This window comes from Dermacentor albipictus, chromosome 2 (genome assembly GCF_038994185.2).
Source record: "Dermacentor albipictus isolate Rhodes 1998 colony chromosome 2, USDA_Dalb.pri_finalv2, whole genome shotgun sequence".
Lineage (NCBI taxonomy): Eukaryota > Metazoa > Arthropoda > Arachnida > Ixodida > Ixodidae > Dermacentor > Dermacentor albipictus.
Window position 1 is genome coordinate 135,158,387 of NC_091822.1, and position 18,614 is coordinate 135,177,000.

General features: G+C 47.5%; 1 protein-coding gene across 4 annotated transcripts in view; it reads right to left on the reverse strand.

Moving 5' to 3' along the window:
- LOC135918125 (lithocholate 6-beta-hydroxylase-like) overlaps positions 1-14,754 on the reverse strand; it is a 59,488-nt gene extending 44,734 nt beyond the window's left edge. Inside the window, exon 1 of one of the 4 annotated variants that reach the window (XM_070533989.1) lies at positions 14,711-14,754. In XM_070533989.1, coding sequence (XP_070390090.1) covers positions 14,711-14,739 — 29 coding nt within the window. In that variant the 5' untranslated portion in view covers positions 14,740-14,754. Of the gene's footprint in view, positions 1-5,687; positions 6,023-7,385; positions 7,525-13,219; positions 13,284-14,710 lie in introns of those variants that run through there. The other 3 variants (XM_065451794.1, XM_065451801.1, XM_065451788.1) reach the window with 3 other exon arrangements.
- Between the last annotated feature and the right edge of the window lie 3,860 nt (positions 14,755-18,614).

Sequence of the window (18,614 nt, forward strand, 5' to 3'; positions counted from 1 at the left end):
ACACACTACATTTAAGTATTATTCAAGTTCGCCGAAAATGTATCGTATATCTAGCCGCGTTCATGGCCGCATGATTACCAGTGACTCCGAAACCACGATGTTAGAACCATTGAACTACGTCGTGTCGCCTGCGCTCATGCGACCCAGGAACTACGAGGCCGGAACTGGTTAGAAATCATTCTTTATTGAGTTACACTTCTATCGCGCACAAATCGAAGAAGTTTTTAGGCATGTAGGGCCATCGGGGCAGTAGTTGTCGGCGATATGGTAGCCTCCCCGGATGCGGGATTATTTATGGTGAGATTATATGATGGTGAGCTTGAAATTCAGCTCCTCTAGCGCACAACTTCTGCAGGAATTTAGTGACACCTGTCACCGGCAAAAGATGCCGAGAGCGAGTGGGGCTATACTAATCTAGGTACAACCAAATTAAGACGGCCCAGAAAGCTTCAACAAGACACTTCCTCACCAGATCAGGAATTGGCCTCCCTGGTGAGGTATTCGGCCACCCCTTCACAAATGGCTAAGTCAAATTGCCAATGGCTCAAAGTCCCCAGCAGCTGCGGATCACCTGACCATAGCGGTGGTCAGACCTGTAACGCAGCACAGGGTGCTAAGAATCTCAGGATCCGGACAGGTCGCCAATGAAAACTGACCCTTGCAACGTTTGCACCCGAACCCTCTCGAGTGAGGCTAGCTTAGCAGGACTCTGAGAAATTATCAGACATTGTTTGGCATATCATCGGTCTTGGTGAGATGAGAAGAACTGGTAAGTCTTATACATGGCTGAATAACGGGCATGTCATGTCCTCTGCTATAGAGGTCTCTCCTAGATAAGAAGCAATACGGGGTAGGATTCCTAATCAATAAAGACATAGCGGGTAACATTGACGAATTCTACAGCATTAATGAGAGGTTAGCTGTAGTCGTAATCAAACTTAATTAAAGGTATAGATTAAAGGTAGTACAAGCCTATACTGCAACATCAAGTCCCGATGATGAGGACGTAGATAAGTTACATGAAGATGTTGAATTAGCGATGAAAAAAGTGCAAGCTCAATACACTGTACTAATGGGCGAATTCAATGCAAAAGTGGGGAGAAAGTAGACTGCTGAAGAAGCAATTGGCAACTACGGCGTCGATTCTAGCAACGCTAGAGGAGGGATGCTCGTAGAATTCTCAGAAACGAATAAGCTTCGAATAATGAACACCTTTTTCAGGAAGCGCAGTGACAGAAAGGGGACATGGAAAAGCCCTAATGGTGAAACAAAAAATGAAATTGACTTCATAGTTTCTGCTGACCCAAGCATAGTGCATGATGTAGAAGTGATAGGTAGGGTAAAGTACAGTGATCATACGTTAGTGAGGGCTAGGATTCACCTCAATTTGAAGTGAGAAAGTGCTAAATTGGTCAAGAAGGAACAAATCAACCTAGAGGCAGTAAGGGTAAAAGCAGACAAATTCAGGCTGGTACTTGCAAACAGATATGCTGCCTTAGAACAGAGCGATGATGATGACATGGAGCTAATTAATGACACCCTAACTAGGTTGGCTTCAGAAGCAGCAGTTGAAGTGAGAGGCAAGGCACCAAGGCAACCAGTAGACAACCTCTCCCAAGTAACAAAGGGCCTGATGAAGAAATGACAAAAAGCGAAAGTGTCCAACTCAAGAGATGAGATAGAATTTGCGGAACTGTCGAAACTGATCAACAAGGCGAAAATAAGGAATCTTCGAAACTATAACGTGAGAAAGACTGAAGAAGCCGTAAAAAGATGGACGCAACCTCAAATCGGTGTGAAAGAAACTTGGCATAGGGCAAACCAAGATGTATGCACTGAAAGATAAGTAGGGTAATATCATCCGCAATCTTGAACATACAGTAAAAGCAGCGCAAGAATTCTAAACGGACCTGTACAGTGCCCAGAGGAGTCAGGATTCCTGAATTAGAAACAGTAATGACTATGATACGGGAATTCCTTCTATAACTAACGATGAGGTCAGAAGGGCCTTGCAAGCCATGAAACAAGGAAGAGCGGCAGGGGAAGATGGAATAACAGTCGATTTAATCAAAGATTAAGTTGACATAATGCTTGTAAAACTGACGGCTCCTTACACGAAGTGTCTATCGACTGCAAAGGTCCCAGAAAACTGGAAGAATGCAAACATTGTGCTAATCCACAAAAAGGGAGGCGTTATAGAATTGAAAAATTATAGGCCCATTACCTTGGTCCCAGTATATTATACCCTATTTACCAAAATATTCTCCAATAGAATAAGGGCAACACTGGACTTTAGACAACCAAGGGAACAGGCTGGCTTCAGGAAGGGATACTCTACAATGGATCACATCCATGTCATCAATCAGGCTATCGAAAAATCCGCAGAGTACAATAAGACTCTATACATGGCTTTCATAGATTACGAGAAGGCATTTGACTCAGTAGATAACAGCAGTCATAGAAGCATTAAGTAATCAAGGAGTACAGAATGCTTACATAAAGACCTTGGAAAATACCTACAGAGGTTGTACAGCTACCTTTATTCTATACAAGAAGGAAGATACCTATAAAGAAAGGGGTCAGACAGGGAAACAAAATCTCTCCAATGCTATTCACTGCGTGCTTAGAAGTATTCAAGCTATTAAACTGGGAAGGCTTAGGAGTAAAGATCGACGAGGAGCATCTCAGCACCCTTCGGTTCGCCGATGACGTTGTTTTATTCAGCAACAATGCAGACGAGTTACAACTAATGATTGAGGACCTTATCAGAGAGAGTGTAAGAGTGGGGTTGAAGATTATTAAGCACAATACAGAGGTGATGATAAAAAGCCGGGCGAAGGAACAAGAGTTTAAGATCTCCAGTCGGCCTCTAGAGTCTGTGAAGGAATACATTTACCTACGTCAATTATTCACAGGGAACCCTGATCATGAGATGGAAATTCACAGAAGGATAAAAATTGTTTGGATCGCATACGGCAGACATTGCCAGCTCCTGACCATTATCATTGCAAAGGAAGGTGCACAATCAGTGCATTTTACCAGGGCTGACATATGGGGGAGAAACTAGGAGAAAGAGCGATGGAACGAAGATTGCTAGGCATAACGTTAAGAGACAGGAAGAAAGTAGTTTGAATCAGAGAGCAAATGAGTGTAGACAATATTCTAATTGACATCAAGAGGAAAAAATGAAGCCGGTCAGGTCATGTACTGCGCAGGTCAGACAAGCGTTGGATCATTACGGTTACAGAACGGGTAGCAAGAGAAGGAAAACGCAATCGAGGACGCCAGAAGACTAGGTGGAGCGATAAAATTAGGAAATTCGCGGGCGCTAGTTGGAATCAATTGGCGCAGGACAGGGGTAAGTGGAGATCGCAGGGAGAGGCCTCCATCCTGCAGTGGACAAAACAGGCTCATGATGATGACGATTATGATGATGATGAAATTAAGGAATTTGCAACGCAAGTTTGAATCAGCTAGAGCAGGACAAGGATAATTCGAGATCAAGGCGAGATGCCTTCGTCCTGCAGTGGACATAAAATAATAATAATAAGATGATGATGAGAAAATTTGCTGGCGCGTCTTGTCTTTCTTCAGCTTAACGTAGACTTATGTAGAAATCGCAGAAATATTTATTTTCGCTATCCTTCGTGAATAGGTGCCATAGAATGCAATTCTGACAAACGGCGCCAAGCACGGCGAGTCTCGCTCTTTTCTAGAAATTTGCTAGGTCTAACTTCTAAACATACGGCGAGCCATACGGCGTATATCGCTGGCCCCAGAACCCATCTCGGGTCGGATTCACACAGTAAGTGCACTTTGCAATTACCTGGCCGCCTGATCCTGATTTCAGTCTGATTTCAGCCAATCCTGGTGCCCAGCATCAGCATTGGCTGAAATTTTCTCTTGTGAACACTTTGAGTGTAAATTCCTTTTTTGTTTTGTGAATAAGGGCTCTGCTTTGAAGGTCCTCAGCCCCTGACCATAGGTAAAAATGAATACAATGTTTCCAACGAAAACGAAATACATAAACCGCGCTTTTCTGGATGTTTCAGCCTAGCCTTTCTCTTTTTCCTAAATTACCCATGAAAAACAGCTCCTGTTCCGCCTTTCCTCGCCCACCATACCCAAAAGACGAGGGTTAGTAGCGTCATACATTGTATTGCGGAAATGAAGCAACATTAGGCCCTGACAGCGCTAAGGTTTATGCACACCTGTCTACACCGTTTACGAGGCCACCCAAAGTGTTAGCGTTTCATGTGTGGTTTAACGCATACCACACGTACGTTGTTTTTATTCTAACGACCAGCGGATTCAGTTTTTCGCAAATTGCGCGAGTGGTCTCGTGGCTTTCATTCCCCGGCTGTCGTGTGTCAGACACGGAGATGCGTCTCCTTCAGCCTCTATGCGATCAACCTGGGCGTGACGAACGCAAATACATGCGACCACTGGCCTCTCAACACCCCCATTTTGCACTGTAAAAAGAGCCGGACGACGGAAATAGCGCGAAATTTCAACGCTCCGCTTCTGCCTCCGACGATACCCGGGTTGAGTCATTCCCAAATCGCGCGACCTTGCGCGCCCCCGCCTGATATATGTAGCTGTTACCTCGCTTCGGTTTGCAGGAAATGGAGATGCTGGTTCCAGAAAAAAAAAAACAGACAATAATTGCATGCGGCGTCATTTATAGCACGCGGGCGTGGCGTTCTTACGAGACGACGCCGTAACGTGGGCGGGTCGCGTGCCAGGAGGAAATACCAAGATTGACAGCCGCCGTTTGCTGCTTCCCTGCATAGTGTAAACTTATCCATACACGTGTCTTGTAAAGCCACCATTTCTACGATACTCGTGAAAGCCTTGAGAAGTGCATGCTTCATACAAGAAGAACGTGACCAATATTTGAAAAAAAATGTTCTTACGCTATAATTGTTCGCAAGCGAAAATTCCAAGTCGGTATTTGCTTAGTGTTGACGCTTAGACCAGATGTGTCACCTCAACAGTCAGCTTTCAGACCATGCGCATCCCCTCCCCTCACATAGATCTTTTCTCTTCTCACGCCTATGTTGCCTCTCTGCACTGCATTGGGCACTCTGTTGACCCTAGCATAAATGCTTGTTTATAGAGCGGTGAGCCAGAGCGGTGAGCCAGAGCGCTCTGCCAGAACGGCATATCGGCAAGAAAATATGCAAACGAAGGAGAGCTAAGGTCTTTAATTGAAAGGCGTAGATCTTTACCGGCAAGTGTGTGAAGGCTTTCATGGTTCATTAGTCGTTAGGCCTGCACGTTTGCAGCGTTGCCATCACTAGAGCCCGGAAATATGGCATAAATTGAACGAGTTGGGAGGCCACCCATTACGCCAATGTTCCGCATCCTCTTCTCACGACAGTTAAAAGCTTAGAAATGGGCAAGAAACAAACAAAGAGAAGAAGCCTTTAGAGAAATGGAGTTGTAAATTAACGACTACAAATCTTGGTAGCGCCACTAAAACCCCTGCGCCCTCTTCTAATTGCGACTTCGTTATAAAAAAAAACAATTGCCATGAGACGAAACGATTGCAGGAATGGCACCTGTTATTGGCTCACCTCACACAAAGAACTGACCAAAACCTCAACTTGATGCCATATAGGCGGTAATAATTTATGAATGAAAGAAAGTAGTAATGCTGAATATAAAAAGCACAATACACTCACCAAAACAGAAGAGACGCCAAGAATACAAGTAGTGTGACAAATGCGGGCAGCATCGTCACTCTCTGGTGAAGCCGCGTTCCTCGGGAATAAGAAACAGAAAGCACTGTATTGCCCCTACAATGAAACTTCGTGGCAGGCCGAAGGAGATGAGCACACTTCGTTGTCGCCCAGGTTCCAAAGTGACTCACTTGCGCAAAAGTATCGCAAACGCTGAAACTGCGCCGCAAATAAAGTGTTGGGAGTGTACCAGCTGATATTTTCGGTCTGCTACGAACCACTCAAGGCAACGTTTTAGTGTGTTCCGTGTCGAAGCCAGCTGCAGCATCCGGGGGCCCTCAAACTACGCACCCGTACGGCGGCAGACGATGCCACGTGATTGCGATACGCAGCCTTGGTGGAGGGAGGAGAGTGTGCGTACATGACAGGCGACCGGTCGGCAGGGGCTGCGAAAGGCACAAAGCCGCGGCTGAGAGGCTGCAAGAGCAGATTCTGAGGGGGAAAAAAAAAACGAGCGTAACCACTTTTGGATGTGCGTCTGTCGCGTTCGCGAAGTGAATTCTTGCTCCTCAGAGCTTTGAAACATTGTCATGACCTTGGCACTACTTATTTTATATTCTTCGCTTTCTCGCTCTTGGTTTCGATGGACAAAATAGCCCGGATAAAAATTCTACTGTTCAGAAGACACAGGGGGCTGAACACTAAATGCTGAGATGGAGGTTTTGAAGTGGTAAGGAATAGAAGCTCCTACCAGCTGCGTCCGGGCAACAGTATTTGTCGTGAACATTACCGAAATCATTCAAGAAGTAACACTGAAACGAGAAAGGTTTTGCCTAATTGAAGAGATTATATTATACTTATGTGTTAGGCCTGCTAATGCAAATATAGTACATGTTGGAGATTATAGCGCGAAGACTGCGCTGATTTGGCCACGTAAGGAGGAGTGGCGAAGGCTATATTGAGCAAGATGGAGCACCATCCCACAGGAGCAGCCGAGCACGAAACTGGCTGCATGCGACTTTTCATGCGCATTAGGTTGAAAGGCACGGGCCTGTAAATTGGCCAGCTAAGTCACTTGACTTCTCTCCACTCGATTTCTTTCTTTGGGACTATGTGAGAGATCGTGCTTACATCATCGAGACAGACGTCCGATCAGCTCAAGATAAGAATAACGGATGTCTGCCGCAGAATTCGAGCGTTGGCGGCTAAGAAAGCCACTTCAGCTGTGATAAAGTGGACTCAGTACTGCGTAGGTTCAAAAGGAGACCTATTCGATCACGTCCTCTAGGCAGCAGCTGGTGTTCAACGGCGCTTACGAATTCATAGATAACAAAAAAAGGCGCACTGAAATTCGATGTATTTTTCGAACCTGGTTTTGCAGCACGTATACACTCTCACGAAAACAAAAACTGTAACTTTAATTTGGCTTTGGTTCGAAGTAGGTTTCTGGCGCTAAATATAGCTGCGCGCGCCCTCTGTCTAATGCGCTACGAGCAAAGTCGCGATTTCCAAAACATGCTATGCCTATATCATTGCTTTTCCCGTTTCGTGCGTGGTCAGAGCGGCGCTTCGACGGTGCTATCAAAGGGCTTTTGTTATCAGTGTGATCAGGCGGCCTTGAGAGACGGATAATAAGTGTGACGTAGAGAGGAGGGAATAGCTGCAAAGCCCCGAAACGTGCTGTTGATGCTCCTTCCGTACCATTATCAAGATGATGCGCTGCCTTTTCGGGTTTGCGACAGGCATTGCAGTTGCTTTCAATCAGCCTATTTGAGGGCGCTGTTTTATGATGCGAGTGGGATCGCAGTTACGTGGAATTTTTCATCTTTCCTGAGGTTTGTTCGCCAGTGGAAAAAAAATTGCACGCGATTAGTACGTTGCGGAAAACACAGGAGTCCGATGTCACTTTCGGGTGCCTGGCGGTGCCTACAAATGCCTCATTGACACTTTTATACTTAAGGCAGTACTTCTCGAATTAGATAATTAATTGTAATTGTCTAATCGAATTTCAGGAACTATATAATTATTGGGGGATACTCCACGGTACTTAAAACAATATGCACTAAGTTTTCTTCGAGAATGCAACGTCTCTTCTTTAAGTCTTGGTGCAGGATAGTTGGGTCACCCTGTATGATTCACTGAGTAACAGAAATCAGGCCAAGCCGGATTCAACCGAAATCACAATCAACAGCAGTCGTGCGCAGGAGTGCTTGTACTCGGACACACAGAAAAAGAATATAAAAAAAGAGACGGAGAGAGGCTGCAGTTTCGCCGGAAAGGTGAAGCAGTAATAATGATAGAGAAGTATACGACAATTACGCGAAGGGAGATTACACCACCGAGAGACACAAGATCCTTAGTGGTGGGAGAGAACTCAGGCTGTGAACTTGAACTGTCTCGCACTATGAGATCTCTTAAATTCTCATATAAAGGCCGCCACTTCAGCGAACAATGCTTCGAGGTCATATATATATATATATATATATATATATATATATATATATATATATATATATATATATATATATATATATATATATATATATATATATATATATATATATTGTTACGTGAACAAAGGCGTAAGACTGGAGACTATTTACAAGAGTATCATTACCCCCACCGGCAGAATCACCGTCCCGGGGCGACTAAGTATCGATGATAACACGAGAGTAATATGGCTTGAGGCATGCGACATGCACAACATCACTGGAATTTGGGGCAGATGAAGCACTGGTACTGACTGGGGCGGTCTCGTGGGTCACCGGAGTCACGGCCCGCAGCACGCGGTATGGGCCTATGTACCGAGACAGGAGTTCTTCTGACAGGCCAACGTGACGAGTCAGGGACCACAGGAGCTCCAGGCGAAAAGTTGACGTCTTTGTGTTGGCGATCGTGCAAGCGCCGTTGCTTGTCTTGAGAGGTCAGGAGGCGAGCGCGGGCAATTTCGCGTGCTTGGGCTGCCCTGGTGATGGTCTCCAGTGCATATTCGCTGGTCCCTGCTGCGGCGAATGGAAGGGATGCGTCCAGTGGCATTGTGGGTTTTCGGCCGAACAGCAGAAAGAACGAGGAATAACCAGCAGTATCGTGACGTCAAGAATTATATGCAAAAGTTACATAAGGTAAGGTAAGGTCCCAATCAGTACGGTCGGACGAGACATACACTTGCTAGCATGTCTGTCAGGGTCCCATTCAGACGCTCAGTGAGACCATTATTCTGTAGATGATAAGACGTGTTAAGATTGTGCTTGGTGGAGCAGGACTGCAGGATGTCGGCTATGACTTGAGAAAGAAATGTCCGGCCACGGTCTGGGAGCAGTTGGTGTAGAGCACCATGCTGTAGAATCACGTCGCGTAAAAGAAAATGGGCGACATCTGTGGCGCAGCTTATTGGAAGCGCTCTGATAATGGCGTAGCGCGTGGCGTAATCTGTCGCCACAGCGACCCACTTGTTGCCAGATGTAGATAGCAGGAAAGGGCCAAGTAAGTCCAAGTTAACGCGAAAGAGCAGCTCCGAAGGAATGTCGAGCTGTTGGAAATGCCCGGCCGGGAGCATCGATGGTGTTTTTCGGCGCTGGCATTTTTCATACGTAGCAACGTATTTCTGGACGGAGCGGGCAAGGCCTGACCAAAGGAAGTGTCGGCGGATCCGGTCGTAAGTGCGGGAGACGCCAAGGTCACCTGCCGTTGGTAAATCGTGAAGTTCCTGGAGAACAGCTGACCGAAGGTGCGTAGGAATGGCGAGGAGTAGGACAGGACCATCGGGGCGTGCATTCTGTGCGGTATAATACACCATCCAGGAGAGCAAACAGGTGAAGGGACGAATCAGAAGGCGAACGTTCCAAGTCATCAATGATGGCTCGCAAAGTGGCATCATGGCGTTGCTCGTCGGCAACATGTTGCAGCTGCGAAACGGAGAAAATGCAAGCGTCGGTATCGGGGTCAGGGTCGCCGGGTGGATTGTGCACTGGATAGCGTGATAAACAGTCTGAGTCTTGGTGTAATGGGTCCGACTTTTACACTACTGTACAGTAATATCCTTGCAGCCGCAGAGCCCAGCGACCGAGCCGATCGGTAGGATCCTTGAGTGAAGAAAGCCAGCAGAGCGCGGGGCGGTCTGTGATTACAGAGAAGTGCGTGCCATACAAGTACGGGAGGAATTTGGAAAATGCCCAGACGAGCGCCAGGCATTCACGACCTGTTATCGAATAGTTGCACTCCGATGTTGAGGAGGCGGCGTATGCGATAACGCGATCTTGACCCTGTTGGCGCTAGGCTAAGACGGCTCCGATACCGTGGCCATTGTTATCGGTCCTTACCTCTGTAGGAGAGGGCAGGTCAAAGTGGGCCAGTATAGGTGGCGTGGTGAGAATGCTGGTGAGGTGGGTAAACGCGGCAGTTTGAGCGCGGCCCCATATAAGCGGCACGTCCTTCTTCAGAAGGTCAGTAAGAGGTCGGGGACTCGCTGCGAAGTCTTTAACGAAGCGTCGGAAATAGGAGCAGAGTCCTACAAAACTTCTGACGTTTTTGACAGACTGAGGTACAGGAAAAGACGTGACAGCACGAATTTTCTCCGGGTCTGGTTGAGTACCAGAAGAGTCGACGAGGTGGCCCAGCACTGTAATCTGCCGACGACCCAAGTGACACTTCGAGGAATATAGTTGGAGTCCAGTCTCGTGGAAGACTTGAAAAACAGCAGATAAGCGCTCAAGGTGTGTCTCAAATGTAGGCGAAAAATAGAGAACGTCGTCTAGGTAGCAGAGACATGTTGACCATTTGAACTCTTGAAGCAAGGAGCCATCATACGTTCGAACGTTGCTGGGGCGTTGCATAGACCGAATGGCGTAAGTTTGAATTTATATAGACGATCAGGACTGACGAACGCGGTCTTTTCTTGGTCTTTTTCATCCACAGAAATCGGCCAATAACCAGACGGCAGGTCTAGTGATGAAAGGCATTTGGCGCCGTGGAGACAATTGAGGCCGTCGTCAATGTGAGGCAAGGGGTAGACGTCTTTCTTGGTAATTCGGTTTAGATGACGATAATCTTCGGAGAAACGTCATGGCCATCTTTCTTTTTCACAAGCACCACGGGCGATGCCCAAGCGCTCGACGGAGTTTCAACAATGCCTTTGTCAAGCATCTTGTTCAATTCATCTTGAATAGCCTTACGCTCTGAAGCAGAAACTAGACATGGCCGGCGATGAATAGGACCGGCATCACCAGTATTTATGTGATGCTTAACAATTGAAGTCTGGCCCAATTGGCGATTGCTGAGGTCGAATGTGTTGTGGTAGGAAACCAAAAGGCGATGCAGAGCTGCCGTTTGTTCAGGCAATAGGTCCGCAGCAATCATACAATGAAATGTTGCGTCAGGGCAAATAGCATCCTGTGCGCATGGTGAAGAATCTGAGCAGACGTCTAGGGAAAACATCGTGATGTGGTAATCTCCGATAGCACGGAGCGTTGAAACCGATATGCCTTTGGTTAGAACTTCCTTTTTCAGGCCAAAATTAGCGGCAGGGAGGCATGTTCGGTTATCGGCGACGGTGACGACGGAGTGGGGCACAGTGATATTGCGCATCAAAAGGATACCAGGAACAGGTGTGGCGACGTAATCACCATCGGGCACAGGAAAAGATGTTAGCAAATCGACGAAAGTCAAGGCTTTAGGAGGCTGGTGGGTGAAGGCGGTCGTACTAAAGCTGTACGGCAGTTCGGCACGAATATGCGCGAGTAGAGGAAGTTCGAGGCAAAGGGTACCAGCAGAACAATCGATCAAAGCTGAATGCGCCGTAAGAAAGTCGAGTCCGAGGATTAGGTCATGTGGACAATTGCTCAGCACTGTAAAAATAAAAGTAACGTGGCGGCCGGCGATACTTATACGGGAAGTACACATTCCAGTGACGTCAACAATGCTGCTTTCGGCCACGCGTACGGCTCGAGAAGTAGGAGGCGTGAGAACTTTCCTCAGTCGATGATGGAGGTTACAACTCATTATGGACATTTGGGCTCCAGTATCTTATTAACGCCGTCAAAGGGACACCATCGACGCGGACATCAAGTAAGTTCTGGTTCGTTGGAAGCGTCAATGGAGGATTTGGACACGACGAAGATAATGCAGCACTACCTCCAGGAGCTGCATGGTCTAGGTTTCCGTCCAGGATGGTCCATAATTGGTCGGCGACGAATAGTGGCGTGGCTGGGTTGACGGGGACGGATGGCGCTGAGTTGAAGACGAGCGAGCACGACGACTGTCATCGACGGATACACATGAGGTAGGAGGCATACGGCGAGGCGAGTAACGGCATGGGCGGAATAACGGCGAGGAGACGGGCAAAATAATCTCGAAAATAGCGACGTCCAGGAGGTGCGGCAGTGGCGAGCGACGTGGCCAATGTGGATGCAACGGAAGCATATGGGCTTGTCGTCCGGAGTTCTCCACTCGGTAGGGCTGCGGTATCTGGGAGGGGAATACAGATCGCCTTGAGGCGAAGCAGTCGGCGCCGGTCGGGCGTCAAGTCGGGAGACAGAGCAGCCAGCAGGAAAACCTAGGTTTGCATATTCTTGCCATATGACTTCCCGAATGAGAGATTACTGGGGCTGGTTGGTCAATGGTGTGTTCAAGTGGGTGTGAACGGAACAATGCAGGACTTGTAGCCTCGAGTTCGCGGCGAACAATACGTGTGACGTGCTCATTTAGGGAGGGTGAATCGCTAAGGTCCACGCAAGATGACGTCGCAGCTGTGTTATGGAGCCGGGAGTACTGTGGAATGACGCGGCGACTTTTGCGAGCTCAAAGGGCGGCACTCTTCGACAATGACGTCGATGGTGGACACATTGTTGAAGACCAACAAGTTGTAGGCGTCATCCATGATCCCTTTGAGTACGTGGCCAACTTTGTCAACCTCGGCCATTTTCTCTTCGACATTCCGGCAAAGAGCGAGCACGCCTTGTATGTACGAGACATACGATTCAGTAGAAGACTGAACTCAGGTAGCAAGCTCTTTTCTAGCAGCCAGCTGCCGACCGGTGGCATTTCCAAATAGGCCGACGTGCTTCTCCTTGAAAGCATCCCAGGTAGAGGTCTCGTCCTCGTGAGTCCGGAACCAGACACGAGGAGTTCCGCCTAAGTAGAATAGGACATTGCCGAATGGACATAACCGAGCAAGGGCAAACGTCATGGAGGTTGCAGAAATAGTTCAAAAAGGAAGACTGAGATTACAATGAGAAGGTTTTGCTAACTGGCGAGGCAATCCTGTAGTTACATATTCGGCATGCTGGTCCAGATACGTTCATGTTGAAAAAGCACGGACTGCGACGATTTCGTCAAGTAATGATAAGGGCCCAAAACTTTACAGGCAGTAGGGCAATGACCGCTGATTGATTATGATGGTTAGGCAGAACAACGTTCGCCTGAGAAAGTGTTGTGAAAGGTGGACTCTTCTTAGAATCTGCTGATGTGGAAAAACTGTCCGTTATCGTGACGCTATGGGCGCTTGCAACGGCACCCAGACAGAATGAGCTAGCACCTACCGTGTGCTCTAGTGTTTTATTATTCCTTATTTTTACGATGCACTTTGAATGTACTTGCGTTTGATAGGAGCGACGCAGCAAAAAATAAATATGGAATAAGACAAGCTGAGATGTGTCAATTTGGCATTCGTAACCTCGCACAGCTCAGCGGAGGTTGAGGCTTCAGAAAGGATATCCACATAAGAATTTGGCAATCAATAATTCACTCATTCATGCAATGGCCTCCCAGAAGTCCCAGGACATCGGTGTTCTACAAAGGAATGTTAGTTTCGACGCAAATGTTCTGCGTCCGCACTGATTCGTGCCCATCGGCACAGTAAAATTAGTATTGTTTTAACAAATAGAGACGTCAGGTCAAACCTACAAACCCTCCGCAAAATAAAACCAGTGTTAATAAACCTCGGCGGTATTTCAGAGCCATTGGTACAAGTTGAAACTTTCACGATGTATACGCGCTCGCTGCGCACTACAGACCTCTGTGCTTACAGAAACCACGCACTTACTACAACTATTGTGTATAAAAACCACGTGATCTTAGGAGTGCCACAGCAGCATGTAGTGAATATATGCTCGTGCACTATAGCAGGACGTTTGCTACTCAAAACCAAGGCCCGAATTCACAAAGCTTTTCATTCGTAAATTATGTTCGCCATTGGCTGGCCGCCTTCGCTAATGGCGAGTCCAGCATCAAGATTGGCTTTAGTTTTGCCCTTACAAACAGTTCTAGAGGAATACCATTTTCTGAATATAGATCCAGTATTCTATCCAAGGGAAGTTATTTCTCCACTTCGACGAATTTCCTTGAGCAACATGAGCAACATAGGTAGCAAGTTAAGAAACGGAATGCACGGTACGCACGAAATGTTGCAGTTTCTTTGCATGGCAGCGCTGAACAGGCAGATTCAAAAGAACGTGAAAAAATAAACAGAGGTCGCCGACTATGCAAAATGTCGATTGTGTTCAGTCAAGCATACTGAAACCTAACGTTCTTGCTCTAGAAATTCTCGCTTAGAGAGGGCTAGGTGTGTGTGCAGCCTAAGCAAAACAACCGCTGCAATTTGCTATGGAGTAGTCAAAGCACCTCGGCTTCAACGTACGAGACAAAGAACACAACCAATTGGAGACTCTTTCCGTATACGGCAACAGCCACGAGCCGACGTCCTCCTTGAGGGGAGAGCGCCCAATTGCGGCGGCCAGTTGGGCCAATTCAGAAGCTGTAGTTGGCGTTCATACAGAGAATATGGTCGAACGAAGTAAGAATCGGTCTCATGTTCACGCAATTGCCGTCCGGCAGCGTAATACAGGAATGTCGCTAGCCTAAAACCTTGTTATTCTCCCGCTGCACTCAGAACACTATAGGGACGGAGCTACTCCTCATACAATCGGGTTAAATGTAATAGAATTTTGTCACCTAGTATACAACCGTATACCGTAGTATACCCTGGTATACAACCGATTATGTCCACTTGCGAAAGCAAAATGTTCACTTACATAGACCTCCATCCAAACATATGCTGCATTAGACGAAAAGCAGGCAGTATGGGTACATAAAACGGCACATCCGTGACCGAGACAAAATAGCGTGTGAAATGCTGAAATCCCGGTGCATACTTTGTATTTGCATGTGTTTGGGTTGGGATGTCATTCTCGCTGGGTTGCTGAGCTGGCCTACCAGACAGATTCCCGCACCATGCTATGCGCTCCCAAGACCAAGAGTGCTAACTACTGTTTATATATATATATATATATATATATATATATATATATATATATATATATATATATATATATATATATATATATATATATACACAGTGAAGTAGACGCGCGTATGAAGCGGTTTATTGACGTTTCGGCCGGGGTCCGGCCTGATGAAGGCCGGACCCCGGCCGAAACGTCAATAAACCGCTTCATACGCGCGTCTACTTCACTGTGAATATTTACCCGGACCCAGAAGTGCTTTTTTGTCTGGTATATATATATATATACATATATATATATACGAGAAGACGAGGTGAAGCGACGCTCGAGAGAGAGGTAAGCATTCCTGATCTCCTCTTTGGAACGCGGCAGTCCTTTTTCTGGTGGTAAATAAAAAGGACTGCCGCGTTCTAAAGAGGAGATCAGGAATGCTTACTTCTCTCTCGAGCGTCGCTTCACCTTGTCTTCTTGTAGACGCCGACAACGGCCACCTACGATGCGAGTGCGTGCGGCGAGAACACGTGCCATTATTTCGTCGTCTTTTTCTCCAATACGCCGTTGTCCTCTTGGGAGGGGCGCACGAACCTTCGCGCGTTAACTATGTTTCTGCCTTGTATCATTATGCTGTCTCCAAAACGCATCGTCCCGATGCGTAAAGCGACTAAATTGTTCACAAGCTGTTGTCCATACTAAAGTGGCACATGGCAGAGAATAGGTGCTTGGTAGAATATTCACTGCCTGTCATAATATGGCTCCAATCTGACCACATGTACAGTTTCTGCGCGACGCCAGCATCGTGATGAGCTCACTTGTCCTTCTCGCGTAGCTTCGTAATTCAGGGGACTCATGTGGTGAAGCACTCGGTAAGGGCCAAAATAACGGCGCAAAAGCTTTTCGCAGAGGCCGCGCGTCCGCACGGGAGTCCATGCCCATACTCTGACACCTGGTGCATACTAAATCGACTTCCCTTCGTCGCAAGTTGTATCGGCCCGCGTCGATGCGCTGCGTTTCTTGTTGTTATTTCTGGCACTGTGTCAGAAAGATTTCGCTCGTTTACATCGAAGCGTTCGATGTACAGACGCACGATATTTATAGAAGATGATGCACTGCCGGAAATGATCGCTCCGGAACATCGCGCTTGAATATAATTTACCTTTGAACGTCAGCTTTGGCTTTCGTGCGCCATTGCGGCATATAGAATTTATAGTCACCCTGAGATAGCGTTTGCCAAGCAAATCATAAATGGTAAGTCACTCTGCTGTTAAAATGTATCTTGCGCAGCTTCGTCCACTGCAGTTTATATGCTTTGTTTGCGTTGGTTGGTCCGCGTCGCACGATTTCGCTTTGAAAGATGGGACATTAAAGGAGCGTTTGGCGTTCTGTACTGCCCAGATATTGCTCATGCTGGAGTACGTATTGGAGCACCCCACTGCTACGCAACGCATCGGCGTTCTTGCAACAGCTCAGATCACGAGCGCAGCAGGGAGAACGCACGCTGAGAGAGATGCCGGTCAGCTCGAAAATGATGAGCGAGAAATGCGCCTGGCTGCCTAGGCGCAACCTGGCGCAACTGAGTGATGAACAGTTGCGTACGGTTCATCAATATCCACCATATCGGCCATATCCGCATCGCTCTACCTCTATGCCGGCAGGAGCACGCACTGTCTGCACAGGCAGCACCTAACAGCTGCTAGTAACAACATTAGACAATTACAGGGCCTGCGGCTTTTCCAGGATCCCTTTGAGAGTATACGCGGGACATTTACACTCAGTTTAGCGAAAGTTAAATTTTGTCACATTCGGCCTTAAGTGTTCTATATGGTAAATGCTGTAAATATCTGTTAAGAGGAAGATTTAGCTCCGGTGCTCCTATCTAAATACATGTAAAAGGAGAACCCGTTTTTATCGGCAACCACTGCACCACATTTGACGAGGCTTGCTGCACTTAACAGAAAATCTTAAAATATACTGACTGTTGGTTTCGAATTTTCGAGTTTCGAACAAGCTTGAAGCAGTATACGCTAAGAACGCTAATCGCATTAACACACACATTACATTTATTCATGCTTCAAAAAGCTGACATGTCTAGCTTATGTTATAGCTAGTGCGCCTCCTGCGGTTTAATCTTGGAACTGCGCTTGCTCCTTGTTCGAGGTGAATCCACTGTGGTCAATAGGGATGCGCGCGAATTGGCATTCCTCTGTCTTGCTTCCAGAGTCTATTTACGCCATTCCTGAACCCTACATGTCAGAAGGGAGGCCACATAGCAGAGCAAGCGTCAAATTTCTGCAAAGAATGGCAGACCTGCAACGCGTCGAACTCCTGATGAGCCCAGAATTAAGTTTCCTACATTCTATGGCTGAGTAAGCTTTCCCAAAGGGGACCATTCCCGTTAGGAGCGACAAACGTTCTGCCGGGCTATTCCGCTGTGAACGCCGAGCGAGCCGCTAAATTTAGGCCCGCTCGCATATTGCGCAGCGCGGCAACAGCGCTACTTGTCGTCGCGACCCATGATGATCAATTTGTGGTACCTTTGCTCTGCACAACGATACCACCGTCAGGAATGTGACTACAACGGCTGCACAGATATAAGCTATAATATTGTCATGTGGGGAAGGTGAGGAACACAGTATAGGAAATCTGTGAATCACGAAGCTAACGTTTATTGGGCGCAACTGTGCCCACAAAAGCGAGTAACATTTGAAGAACAATGATAGTGGCGAGGAGAGTCGACGATGGTCGAAATGTGATCTGCGAATCACAGGTGTCGGCCACTTATACATGGCTCAATGAACCTTCCAGCGTAATCGTTGGTGCTGGTGTAAGTTCTAGAACGTACAACAATATTCTCATCGCGCAAAGAATTCGATTGCTTTAGGCTCGACTGCAACAGATAGACTCATCGATAACATTCGAGTAGATTTCGTTCTAAGAACGCGCGTCGTCCGCTGAGCGATGAGCTTTAAGGTTTTTATGCGAAGCATATTACGAGAGCTCAACCCAGCTCCTCAGGCGCGGCGGTGTCGCCTTCAATACCACGTGACACCGTGACGTCACGACAGAGGAGAAACGGGGCTCCAACTCGCCCCGTCGCTCGCGGCGTCGCGGCGGTATATAAGCAGCTGCGCTTGCCTCTGCTAGACACTCACGAGGTGAGATGCCTCCTGGAGACTGAGCTGCTCGTTGGAATGAGAAGCGAAGGTTGCGGCGTGCTACAGAGACTGATTTTCTAGGTGGCTTTGGCTCAACTCTTGCAAGATGGGCTGGGTGGGAATCGAACCAGGGTCTCCGGAGTGTGAGACGGAGACGCTACCACTGAGCCACGAGTACGATGCTTCAAAGCGGTACAAAAGCGCCTCTAGTGAATGCGGTGTTTCTAAGGCTCAGGCGTGCGTCGCTTGCTCAGGCGCACATTTCGTTGCCGCGCCGAACGCTGCGTTGCTCGACGCTCACCGCGTCCAATGCGGGGCGCGTAGTCGCTGCGCCGTAGCCCATTGTCTTACACCCCTTGGCGGGTCGACGGGAACGCTGTCGCGGTCCACTCTTGAAGGCGAAGCAGAGTAACGCATGAGTTGTTTCTTCATCTAGCCGAACCAAATATAGCCAAGCAACAGCAGTTCACCAGGCTAAACAGTGGTTCAACAACTAAAATAAAGGCTAGTATGCTTCGCATCCTGGGCTTAACCTTAGCTAA